Source organism: Dama dama, chromosome 7 (genome assembly GCF_033118175.1).
Source record: "Dama dama isolate Ldn47 chromosome 7, ASM3311817v1, whole genome shotgun sequence".
Lineage (NCBI taxonomy): Eukaryota > Metazoa > Chordata > Mammalia > Artiodactyla > Cervidae > Dama > Dama dama.
Window position 1 is genome coordinate 42,704,236 of NC_083687.1, and position 13,813 is coordinate 42,718,048.

At 46.3% G+C, this 13,813-nt stretch overlaps 1 protein-coding gene across 5 annotated transcripts in view; it reads right to left on the reverse strand.

The window, feature by feature from the left end:
* Positions 1-13,813, reverse strand: part of GMPR (guanosine monophosphate reductase) — a 57,487-nt gene that overhangs the window by 15,869 nt on the left and 27,805 nt on the right. For 4 of the 5 annotated variants that reach the window (XR_009693641.1, XR_009693640.1, XM_061147581.1 and 1 more), the window contains 2 exons: positions 11,972-12,053; positions 7,859-7,965 (listed from right to left, as the gene is read on the reverse strand). The exons of the other annotated variant lie outside the window; for it this stretch is intronic. Coding sequence is in view for 2 of the 4 variants with exons in the window: in XM_061147581.1 (XP_061003564.1) it covers positions 7,859-7,965; positions 11,972-12,053 (189 nt within the window). In the remaining 2 variants the exon portion in view is untranslated. The remainder of the gene's footprint in view (positions 1-7,858; positions 7,966-11,971; positions 12,054-13,813) is intronic. 5 annotated transcript variants of the gene reach the window in all.

Genomic DNA, 13,813 nt, shown 5'->3' on the forward strand with positions numbered 1-13,813 from the left:
TACCAGGCTCCTCTGTCCATGGGGTTCTCCATGTTAAGAATACTGGAGTGGATTGCCATGCCCTTCTCCAGGGGATCTTCCCAACCCAGGGATTGAACCCATGTCTCTTACACTGGCAGGCAGATTCTTTACCACCGGCACCACCTGGGAAGCCCTTTGTGGATGAGATTAATATGCAAATCAGTAAAGCAGACTGCTCCCCCCCCCCCCCGCATGTGGGTGGGCCTCACCTAATCACCTGAAGGCTTGAATGGCACAAAAAGGCTGAGACTTCCCCAAGGGAGAGGATTCTTCCTCAATGACTGCCTTAGAGTTGTGCCACTGACTCCCACAGAAACACGGCTCTCCCTGGTTCTCGGATCTTGGAACTCAAGACTGGAACCACACAGTCAGCCCTCCTAGGTCTGCAGCTTGCCAACTCACCCTACAGATCTTGTGATTTTTTTCAGTCCTATCGTCACATGAACCAATTTATTTCCTTATAATACATCTACTTCTATCTAAACTCACATGTGCACACACACACACACACACCCACCCTACTGATTCTGTTTCTCTGGAGAACCCTGACTAACACACCTGTCCAAAGAAGATAATAGCTACCTCATACCTAGACGGTTCCAGGGATTAGAGATTATAGGTATACCGTGCCCAGAAGATAGATGTTCAATACCTGACAGCCATCATGACCTCGAAAGCTGTTTCTACCTTTAAAATGCTCTCCTTTGCGTCACATCCCCAGCAGGTGACAAGACAAAATGAATTGGTCACACCTTACTCTTCACCTATCCCAGGGGGTGTCTTGGATTTCTTAGCCCTCTGCCTTTCAGAAGCCCACATGGATCACAATAAATAGAAACTCAGTTCAAGTCCAGCCTCTTGGGTGTGGCCAACCCCCTGACAGCTTCCTTCTGAACTGCAGTAGCAAAGATGTGCAAATTCAGCAATGAGAGTATGAGGCAGCTGGAAGGAAGCCGGACAAAGTGGCAGGATCCATACAACTGACAGGTTTCCACTGGGTTTAGGTCTCTTGGCAAGTGGGGAAACCTGTTTGTGAAACTCCATTAGACAAATGGACAGCAAGAAAAACAGCTGCTCTGAACCACAAGATACTTAGCTGATCAGAGGAATGACCTGAAGTCAGGGATGCAGAACCCATGTAAGTCTGTGAACTTCATGGGGTCTCTGCTGGTTACAAATTGAACTTCTAACCCTATCTAGGAAAGCTCTGGCCACCCATGGAAAAATAAGAACCTCAGAGCATCAGGACCACCAGCCTGGGCTGGCACTGTCCCTGACAAACTCAGAGAAACTGTTTTGTGGGTGTCAAAAGATGGCTCTGGCACATGGACCCAGCCTGTGTGTGCTGAGCCTGACTCTAGAAGCCAGTGTCTCTCAAGCTTAAGAACAGACCCAGATTACTCGGAGGGCTTGTTAATTTCACCTTCAGGGCTTCTCATTCACTAGGTCTGAGATGAGGCCTGAGAACTTCTCACAAGTTCGCAGCTGATACTGGTACTGCTGGTCTGGGCACACACTTAGAGAACAGATGACATAAGCTATAAATTAGAGAGTGCTGGGTAAGGAGATCCCCAGTTGATTTTCAGAGTGACTTGTGGTGCAAACACAGCCTCCACCCCTGCTCCCCCTGCAAAATCCTGTAAACTAAGCAAGTGTAAAATTTCCGGAAAGACACAAGTATGGGATCTCAGAGTAAGTCCATAGTAACACTTCATTAATTTGACCTCTACCAATTTAGAAATGGTAGTCATTGAAGGAATATATATAAGGTCTAAATTGTTATTTAAGACTCTTGATGGTGAGTGGAGAATTATGACTAATTACATATGGTGCTCTAGGGGTCAAACTATGAACAGTCTCATTCACCAGGATTGAGGGAATGTAAACTGATACATGCACTATGGAGAACAGTATGGGAATTCCTCAAAAATCTAAAAATAGAGCTACCATATGATCCAGCAATCCCATTCCTGGACACATACCAGAGAAAACCATAACTCAAAAAGATACATGCACCCCAATGTTCATTTCAGCACTATTTACAATACCAGGACATGGAAGCAATCTAAATGTCCATCGACAGATGAATGGATAAAGAAGATGTGGTACATATGCACAATCACACACACAATGGAATATTACTCGGCCATAAAATGGAATGAAATTGTGCCATTTGCAGAGACACAGATGGACCTGTATACAGAATGAAGTAAGTCAGAAGGGAAAATCAAATATCATATCTTAACACATATATGTGGAATATAGAAAAATGGTACAGACGAACTTATTTGCAAAGCAGAAATAGTCACAGATGTAGAGAACAAATGTAGGGAGACCAAGGGGGAAAGGAGAGGGTGAAATGGATTGGGAGATTGGGATTGACATTTATACACTATTATGCATAAAATAGGTAACTAGTGAGAACCTACTGTATAGAGCAAGGAATCCTACTCAATGCTCTGTGGTGACCTATGCAGGAAGGAAGAGGGGATATATGTATACATGTGGCTATGCTGTACAACAGAAACACAACATTATAAATCAAGTGTACTTCAATAAACACTTTTTTTTAATTAAACAGAATGGGGGCCAGGAATGTGTACGGTGAAAAGCTTCCCTGGTGACTGTCACACAACCAGCCCAAGAGGCGGCTATGGTGAGTGTTCAAGAACCACATTGGAGGACTGCACTGTTTGGTAACTCCAATGATGTCAATCAACTCACTCCATAAATGTAGGATGATGGCTCTATGTCAGCCTTTTATACACAAGCTGTTCAATAAATGGGGCTTAATTTGTTCACTGGGGCAAAAGCTAAAAGAGAAAGATACTGAGCTGAAGACCTTAGAACTGTCGTGCATGCGTGCTAAGTCATTTCAGTCATGTCTGACTCTCTGTGCCCCTATGGACTGTAGCCCACCAGGCAAGAATACTGGAGTGGGTTGCCATGCCCTTCTCCAAGCGACCTTCCCAACCGAGGGATCGAAGCTGCATCTCTTATGCCTCCTGCATTGGCAGGCGGGTTCTTTATCACTAGCACCACCTGGGAAAGAACTCTGTCAGCACCCGATAAATCTTCGGTCATTTATTCCAGCCCCAGCACACAGTAGATGCTCAATGAATATGAACTAACTGAATGAATGGATGGATGGAAAGCCTGGATGAGAAACCAGAAGGAACACAGGAAGTGAGTGTGGGACCGCGAATCAAAGACCCAGATCTTCATTTCAGTTTATCAAGTCATGTGGGGGGAAGCACTAGCAGCAAGGCTCAGATGCTGTAGTAAAATTTGAAAGAGATTGTGTGCTCATAGGGATTTTTAAAGTATATTATTATACCCTCAATACCGAAATCAGATTGATTATATTCTTTGCAGCCGAAAATGGAGAGGCTCTATACAGTCAGCAAAAACAAGACTGGGAGCTGACTGTGGCTCAGATCACAAATTTTCTATTGCAAAATTCAGACTTAAATTGAAGACAGTAGAGAAAACCGCTATTCTGGTATGACCTAAATCAAATCCCTTATGATTATACAGTGGAAGTGACAAAGAGATTTAAGGGATTAGATCTGATAGACAGAGTGCCTGAAGAACTATGGGTGGAGGTTCATAGCACTGTATGGGAGGTGGTGATCAAAAACATCCCTAAGAAAAAGAAATGCACAAAGGCAAAAAGGTTGTCTGAGGAGGCCTTACAAATAGCTGAGAAAAGAAGAGAAGGGAAAGGCAAAGGAGAAAAGGAAAGATACACCCATTTGAATGAAGAGTTCCAAAGAATAGCAAGGAGAGATAAGAAAGCTTTAAGTGAACAATGCAAAGAAATAGAGGAAAACAATAGAATGGGAAAGACTAGAGATCTCTTCAAGAAAATTAGAGATACAAAAGGAACATTTCATGCAAAGATGGGCACAATAAAGGACAGAAACAGTATGGACCTAACAGAAGCAGAAGATATTAAGAAGAGGTGGCAAGAATACACAGAAGAACTATACAAAAAAGGTCTTCATGACCCAGATAACCATGGTGGTGTGATCACTCATCTAGAGCCAGACATCCTGGAGTCTGAAGTCAAGTGGGTCTTTGGAGGCATTACTATGAACAAAGCTAATACAGATGATGGAATTCTAGCTGAGCTATTTCAAAGCCTAAAAAATGATGCTGTAAAAGTGCTGCACTCAATATGCCAGCAAATTTGGAAAACTCAGCAGTGGCCACAGAACTGGAAAAGGTCAGTTTTCATTCTAATCCCAAAGAAAGGGATGCCAAAGAATGCTCAAACTACCACACAATTGCACTCATCTCACATGTTAGCAAAGTAATGCTCACTTTCTCCAAGCTAGGCTTCAACAGTCCATGAACCGAGAACTTCCAGTTGTGCAAGCTGGATTTAGAAAAGGCAGAGGAAACAAAGATCAAATTGCTAACACACGCTGGATCATGGAAAAAGCAAGAGAATTATAGAAAAACACCTGCTTCATTGACTATGCTCAAGTCTTTGTGTGGATCACAACAAACTGTAGAAAATTCTTCAAGAGATGGGAATACCAGGCCACCTTACCTGCCTCCTGAGAAATCTGTATGCAGGTCAAGCAAGTTAGAACCAGACATGGAACAATAGACTGTACCAAATGGGGAAGGGAGTACGTCAAGAGTGTATATTGTCACCCTGCTTATTTAATTTATATGTAGAGTAAATCATGTGAAATGCCAGGCTGCATGAAGCACAAGCTTGAATCAAGACTGCTGAGAGAAATATCAATAACCTCAGATATGCAGATGACACCACCCTTATGGCAGAAATCGAAGAGGAACTCAACAACCTCTTGTTGAAAGTCAAAGAGGAGAGTAAAAAAGCTGATTTAAAACTCAACATTCAAAAGACAAAGATTATGGCATCCGGTCCCATCACTTCATGGCAAATAGATGGGGAAATAATGGAAACAGTAACAAGGTTTATTTTGGGGGGCTCCAAAATCACTGCCAATGGTGACTACAGCCATGAAATTAAAAGACGCTTGCTCCTTGGAAGAAAAGTTATGACTAACCTAGACAGTATATTAAAAAGCAGAGACATTACTTTGCCAAGAAAGGTCCGTCTAGTCAAAGCTATGGTTTTTCCAGTAGTCATGTGTGGATGTGAGAGTTGGACCATAAAGAAAGCTGAGCACTGAAGAATTGATGCTTTTGAACTGTAGTGTTGGAGAAGACTCTTGAGAATCCCTTGGACTCCAAGGAGATCCAACCAATCCATCCTAAAGGAAATCAGTCCTGAATATTCATTGGAAGGACTGATGCCGAAGCTCCAATACTTTGGCCACCTGATGCAAAGAGCCAGCTCACTGGAAAAGTCCCTGATGCTGGGAAAGAAGAGAAAGAGGCAACAGAGGACGAGATGGATGGATGGCATCATCGACTCAACGAACATAAGTTTCAGCAACTCCAGGGGACAGTGAAGGACAGGGAAGCCTGTTGTGCTGTAGTCCATGGGGTAGCAAAGAGTCAGACACAACTGAGCTATTGAACAACAACAAATTATGTCCTCAAAGCAGGTCCAGAAATCGAATCTCACTAGTTTCAATGCTGAACCAAAACCAATAACAGATCATTCCACCAGAATGTTAATTTACTACATCCATTTTTTTTTTTTTTACCAAAATAACCTGTCAATTATTTAATGTGAGAGCTTGACTTAGCAACCCAACAAGTGAAAAGGACTGAAGATTTAATTTACTATATTTGAGTCCATTGTTGTAGCACCACTAAAAACATGCCAAAAGTTCAGAATTTAGATATATATTATTAAATATATATAATTCAAATGTTTATAGGATATATATGGGCTTCCTTTATGGCTCGGCTGGTAAAGAATCTGCCTGCAATGTGGGAGACCTGGGTTCAATCCCTGAGTTGAGAAGATACCCCGGAGAAGGCAAAGGCTACCGAATCCACTATTCTGGCCTGGAGAATTCCATGGACTGTACAGACCATAGGGTTGCGAAGAGGAGGACACGACTGAGAGACTTATTTTATATATATATCACCCACATAAGCTGAAGCCATAGCTCTGTCCAAGTCCATCAAGCCATATCTGACAAGTTCTGCCTGTTCTGGGCATCTCACCTAGAAGGAGACAGATGTGATGACTACTTGAATGATGGTCATGTCGATAAAGGTAGAGAAGAATGACAGATAAACTGAGGGTTAAGTTGACACACATTCAATCTGTAATATTTAGTTGCTGAGTACTGGGGTGTTGTCCTTTCAGGAGCTCCATAACAGTGCTGTTAGATCACTGACTCTCTTCACCTCCATCCATATACCCCTCCACCCGCATAATCTAACTTCTGCCCCCAGCATTGCACCGAACCCATGCTGATTACAGAAACCAGTGACTGGCCAGAGCACTGACAGCTCTGCAGATGTGAGAAGCTAAGGTGAGGTCGCCTTGGAGAAGGGCGGGCTCTAGTCCCATACGACTGATGTTCTTATAAAAAGGAGAAATCTGGACACAAAGGCAGACGTGCATGCGGGGAGGATGCCCTGTGAAAACTGGAGCTCTGGTGTCCTTAGCCGAGCAACTACCATAAACTCTGGAGGCTGGAACGGGGGTTTCCCTGGAGGCTTCGTGGCCCTACTGACATATTGATCTTGGACCTCTGACCTCCAGAAGAGTGAGACAATATACTTCTCTTATTTGTTCAGTTCAGTCACTCAATCCTGTCCAACTCTTTGCGACCCCGTGGACTGCAGCACGCCAGACCTCCCTGTCCATCACCAACTCTCAGGGTTTACTCAAACTCATGTCCATTGAGTTGGTGATGCTATCTAACCATCTCATCCTCTGTCTTCCCCTTCTCCTCGCGCCTTCAATCTTTCCCAGCATCAGGGTCTTGTCCAATGAGTCAGTTCTTCACATCAGATGGCCAAACTATTGGAGTTTCAGCTTCAGCAACAGTCCTTTCAATGAATATTCAGGACCGATTTCCCTTAGAATGGACTGGTTGGATCTCCTTACTGTCCAGGGGATTTTCAAGGGTCTTCTCCAACACCACAGTTCAAAAGCATCAATTCCTCAGCACTCAGCTTTCTTTATAGTCCAACTCTCACATCCATACATGACTACTGGAAAAACCATTGCCTTGACTAGACGGACGTTTATTGACAAAGTAATGTCTCTGCTTTTTAATATGCTGTCTAGGTTGGTCATAACTTTCCTTCCAAGGAGTGTCTTTTAATTTCATGGCTGCAGTCACCATCAGCAGTGATTTTGGAGCCCAAAAAAATAAAGTCAGCCACTGTTTCCCCATCTATTTGCCATGAAGTGATGGGGCCAGATGCCATGATCTTAGTTTTCTGAATGTTGAGCTTTCAGCCAACTTTTTCACTCTCCTCTTTCACTTTCATCAAGAGGCTCTTGAATTCTTCTTCGCTTTCTGCCATAAGGGTGGTGTCATCTGTATATCTGAGGTTATTGATATTTCTCCTGGCAATCTTGATTCCAGCTTGTGCGTCATCCAATAAGGGGCACTTTGTTACAGCGAGCCCTAGCAAGAGAACACGTGACCCTCTCATTTTCTCAAAGCTCCCCATGTATCCCATCATGATACGCACCACCTCCAGCCATTACTGACTACAGAGTAGTTACTGACCAAGGAGCCGCCCCCTTCTCCGCAGTCCCCAGGAAGCAGGGCCTGTACCTCTGTTGAGTGTCACCAAACGCTGCGAGTATGGTCCCCAGCTGGCTCCCAAGACCACAGGGTCACCAACGAGGTGAAGGGCAGCCGGGGAGCAAGGGCCTCCTGGAAACACCCCCCCTCAACCCCCCTCGGACACCTACCGAGATGATGTGCCCCTTCAGGCCATGGGCCGAGTCTGCGCACTCGATCACGGCGCTCAGCTGGGGGTAGCCCACCCCCGTCTTGGTGCGGGTGGTACACACGGAACCTGGATGGAGGAGGAGGGGGACCCCAGAGAGAGATGGTTAAGACTGAGCAGGACTCGACACAATGAGCCTCCTCTCCCATCACGCAGCCGTACCCCCATTTCTTGGGGGCGGAGGCGGGGGGGCGCTGGGTGGAGGCAGGCCGGGCCTGGGGCGGGGTGGCCCCCGCAGCTCAGCGGAGGTGGCTATAACCACCATCCTGGCCACTGATCCCTTACAGTTCGCATCACCCTCATCTGCTCAGGTCCAGGACACGCCCCCCTACACCGGTCACCGTCACTCTCCATGACATCAGCTCCCAACCTTCAACTCTACTCCTTCCCACCACCTTCCCTCACTTCCCACACAACCACAAGGGACCTTCAGACACCTCCCACGGCCTTGAGCCTCCTTGACCTTCAACTTCTGTCAAATGACTCACTTCTCTAAGCCTCAGTGCCTCGCTTAAAAAGTGGAGATGAAAGCACTGACCTCATGGGGCTGTGATGGAGATGAAATGACATGAGGGGATGAAGACTGCCCGGCCTCCAGTCAGCCGCTGAGCAAAGGGGCCCGGCACCCAGGGCATGCTCACAGCCGCCCTCTGCCTCGGCTCTGCCTCTACACACGCCAGCCTCCTGGTCCTCACCCTTTCCTGGTCCATCTCTCACCCTGTCCAGCCCGGCCTCTGAGGTCAGCTTCCACTGAAGAACTCAAACCAGCCACCCCAATGCCTTCATTCCCCCTGACCTCTGCCCTCCCCATGGTCAACTCCAGTCCTAGTTCACTGTCTGCAGTGCATCAGCCCAGTTAGGTCCAGGCCGAATCAGACGGGCCTCTCCAGCACGTCTCCGTGCCCAAGCTTCCCCTTCCCTCCCAGCAGACCAGCGCCTGCTCCGAAGCCAGCCAGCTCAAGCTCTGGACTGTCTACCCGCCTGTCCCCTCTTCTCTCTGCCCGCCCCACTTGGCACCCCCCAGCCTCGCTGACCTTTCCTTTCCTCCCACCTCGGGGAACCCCTGTATGTGATGTTCTGTCTCCCAAGCGCTCCCCTCTGCTCCAACCCCCTGGTCTGCCCAAGCCTATCTCATCTCCCAGGCTTCATCTTCAATGTCACTGCCTCAGGAACGTTGTTCGTCACAGCGGCTCATTTCAAAAAGAGCATTTAAGTCATTATTTGTGTAAGAACTGAGGATCTGTTTTCTCTGCTGGAGGGTAAGCTCCATGGATATTCATTGTTTGTGGATCCAGCGCTGAGAACAGACCTTTGTGCATAATAAGGCCGCTATAAATAGTCACTGAAAGAATGCCTGAACTCAAGAATGAATGAGTCACATCTCTGTCTCCACGCTTCACCAGTCACTCACTCACTCCGTTGCTCCTGCCTGTCTGGAGGTGTCGCCTATGAGCCAGTGTAAAAGCTGAGCGTGAACTCCTCCACTCGCACCAGACTTGCATAAAGCCTCTGCCTCCTCTCCTTTTCCCCACCATCACTAGTGGCTTCCCAGCTGCCCACAAACCTCTCCCGACAGGTCGAGAGTCAAGGCTATATATATACTTGGAGGCCTGGTTCTGGCAGGGACACCGGGACCAGGGGAGCCGCGTTCTCCCGCATCCAGGTGCAGGGAGGAGCCATCTCCTTCTGTCCATCCTCACAACACGGCCACTCGCTCCCTGAGGGCTGTGAAGCTTCCCTCCCGGCCAAGGCACCCCTGCCCCAGACACGCACTGTGCGAGGCACAGCTGGAGCTTTACAACCTCTGGCTCTGGTTCAGAATCGGCCTTTCTCCTTTCCCACTCCACTGCCAGATCCTCAAGGGCGGGCAGGGACTCAGCTGCAGGGCCTGGAGCTCTGCACGGGTGAGGGACAAGGTGGGGGAGTGGTCCTGATGAACCCCCAAGTTGAAAGGAGAAACTGGGTACCCACTTCCTCCCAGCCCCAGTGGCCATGGGGCACAGTTTTAATGCTTTTTTTCCCCAGGTCCCAGGAGTTGTTCCATGATGAACCTTATTTAATGCTGTCATCTAGATGGCCAAAGTCCACTGTTTTTATGCTCAAGAGTTCATGAAATGTAAACATCATCTCCAATCAGTTTATAGAAATGACTCCAATACATCAGGCTCAAAGAGAGCTTCTTACTCCCTTTGGTCACCTCTGTTCTAAACAGACAGCCTGGGAGGCACACATTGACAGCAGAAGTACAATAAATCTTCGGGGGAAAGAGACTGTGTACATAGAGGACATATGGGAAGGAAGCAAGGGCAGCTGGATACTCAAGATTACATGGAGAACAGCCCTGAGGAACAAGAAGATGGTTTACACACCTCACACCCTGTATGTACAGCACCCACCCAGCTCTACGGCAGCTAGGAGACACTCAATACATTTATGTGGTGAAATAGGTGATTGGTGCGTGCTCTACTTTGAAGGGAGAGAAAGAGTCTTCCTGGTCTAACACTGTTAGCCTACTTGACTCCATCACAAGCCTGGTCTGTTACAGCCCATTCTAAGTGGAGGACAGTGCCCTGTAAGCAAGAACAGGCCTTAAGCACCGAGTTTCTAATAACAACAGACACTCAGTAAAGACCACAGCTCTCTTTCCTCTTGCTCAGACTATTAGAGACTGTTGGGTGAGTGGCAATATCAAAAGCCCACCCTTGAGAACCTCGCTGTGTGTTAAAAGCTTGGGGCCTGGGCCTCCCTGGTGGAGCTCAGTAGTAAAGAATCCACCTGCCAAGGCAGGAGACACAAGTTTGATCCCCGGTCCAGGAAGATCCCACATGTTGTGGAGCAACTCAGCCCATGTGACTCAACTATTGAGCCTGAGCTCTAGAGCCCGGGAGCCCTTAACTACTGAGCCCACGTGCCTGGAATCTCTTCTCTGTAAGAAAAGCCACCACGATGAGAAGCCCCTGCACCACAACTAGAGAGTAGCCTCCGTCTACCAAAATGTGAGAAAAGCCTGCACAGCAATGAACACCCAGCACAGCCAAAAATAGATAAAATTATTATTTTTTGAAATGCTTAGGGCCTTTTACAAGCCTACAGGGCTCGCCTTCCCTAAGAGTCTCTTCCTGCTGATCCTGGTCCCTGAAGGCTGACGACTGTGCCAGGTCACAACACAACCATCTTTTCTGCCTCCCTCTCATATTAGATTATGGTTTGCTTCCTTTTTTGGTAGTGTCTTCTGAGAGCATGGTATTTGTTAAAAAAAAAAAAAAAAAAGCTTTGCTGTTTTTCTATTCCCAGATGAAAATGTATACCTCTTTTCCTCCTCTCCCATTTTAGTGTTTGGTTAATCATGGATGTGCAAGGAGAATTTTTAATATGAAGAAGCTCATATTTAACATGAAGAAGCTTAATATTGAAGCTCATGCACCTGTCTGGCCAAAAGGGAAAGTCAGCATCAAGTGTCCCCGAGAGAAATAGATCTGCCCAGAAGAGGGTAGAAAGGTGCCACCTTATTCCTCTACTCAGAATGCCACTGGCGGTCCTGGGAGAGAAGGCCTGGGAGGATGCAGCAAAATCTGAGATGGATATGTATCAGCTGAAGAGCCAAAGGTGATAACTGCCTGGGCCATGAATCAAGTTCAAACGTGGCCTCAGCTGCATGCTTATTTGCAATGTTTGGGGTCCCTCAAACATTCACATAAACTGGAGTCATTCACATCCATTAACTGTCCCTGTGCGCTCTTCATCCCTCACCTTTCTCTTCAAGGTAAATGGGATCACTCATGAGCTCTCATTCTTTTCTTCCACAGGAATATTCTGAAACCAAGACCTTATTTGAATTGAACCACATTCCAGTTCATTCAGAAATTCCCAGAGGCATCAGAAAGCAGCTCAGTGATATTTCTAATCAGGAGCCTCTTCTGATCAGAAGCTCAACAATACTTCCAAAAGAAATGTGCTTTAAACCTGTGGCTGGATCATTCCTGAGGTCCCTTCTGGGCATCTCTGGTCCCCCCAAGTGCTACACCCCAATCCTCTCCAACAACACACCCTCCGCTGTGCTCCCAGCAAGTCTTACCTGGTCCAACTCCCACTTTGATGATATCTGCTCCAGAAAGAATAAGCTCTTCTACCATCTCTCCCGTCACCACGTTCCCTGCCTTGGATAGAAAGAATACAGTTCATGATCAGGAACTACTCCGGGAGGAACAAAGGTGAGTGATGGGAGAGCCCCACACCTGAACACAAGGAGGAGCCGGATCTGAGGCCATCAGACAGCCAAGGGGACAAAAGTATAAAAACGGGAGAAGACAAGGAACCAATCCCTGAATCAACTTTCAGCCAATTGGTGGCTTAGGGTTTTCTCCAGGTTTCCTTTCTTCTCAATTAACTATGATGGTGTGATCACTCACTGAGAGCCAGACACCCTAGAGTATGACGTCAACTGGGCCTTAGGAAGTATCACCACCAACCGAGTGAGTGGAGGTGATAGAATTCCAGCTGAGCTATTTTAAATCCTAAAAGATGATGCTGTAAAAGTGCTGCACTCAGTACGCCAGCAAATTTGGAAACAACCCTAAATAACAACAATTAACAAGAACACAGAATTGGACACCCCAGGCTACCTCTGGGTGAGCTAACAGCATGAGGAATTTACAGAACTACATGACTTTAGAACTCCAAGAGACCTTAAGACTTTCTAGGTCAAGCAAGACAAACACAGGGAACCCAAATATATAAAATAAAAACAATGAAACACTCTCTGAGCTGATTAAAATGTTAATTGTGGTTCACAGTGTTTAAAACCCCTGGAGAACTTCTATGGAACCAATAGAACCCAGAATTAGGGAACTACTGACCACCTCACAGTTGGGAAAATACCTGGGTATCCCATCCTAGAGGAAGTCAGTCCTGAATGTTCATTGGAAGGACTGATGCTGAAGCTGGAACTCCAATACTTTGGCCACCTGATGCCAAGAACTAACTCATTCGAAAAGACCCTGATGCTGGGAAAGACTGAAGGCAGGAGGAAAAGGGGACGACAGAGGATGAGATGCTTGGATGGCATCACTGACTTGATGGACATGAGTTTGAGCAAGCTCCAGGAGCTGGTGATGGACAGGGAAGCCTGGCATGCTGCAGTTCATGGAGTTGCAAAGAGTCAGACACAACTGAACGACTGGGTTGAACTAAACCCATCCTAGGGTCAAGTGGTTCCCACTGAGATATGAAAAGGCAGATGAACCCTAGGCACCTTGGGGACTGGAACATACTTCATTTTCAGAACAATATGAAGCTGTGGTCCTAAGAATAAACCCATAAGCCAGGAAGTGGTAGAAACTAAAACCAGAAGGATGCATCTGGTTTGAAAACAGTGCATGTTCTTTCACTGCAGGAGCCTGGGAACATAAAAATAGCCCTTTTTATTACAACTCACTGGCCTGTGGATTCTTCAGTTGGTACATAGAATACTTGGCAGGATGCCTGCCTGAATTTTCACAACTGTGCGAAGTCTTATTTTGGGCAGTGTATCCCTAACTCATACAACTTCTTTTTTTGGCATTGAAGCCCCAAGTGTCTTTTCACTGAATTGATTCCAAGGAGAATTTTTCTTTCCCACCTAGACAATGTGACTTTTAACTTTGTATAAAAGGATCTTCGAAAGGGGTGATGAGGATGCTCAAAGTTCCTTTAATCCCAACAGCATTTGACAATGGAAAATGATAGCCCAGAGAAAGGATAGGAAGTTATGAGAATACAGTACATGATAAAGACGGCATTTCACATCACAGAGGAAAGGAACAATATTTCAATAGACATAAATATTGAAATTTGGGGGGAAAGGGAGCTTTCAGAAACAGATAAGGATTATCACTCATACCTTGCACCAAAATAAGCTTCAGATAAATTAAAAGTTGTC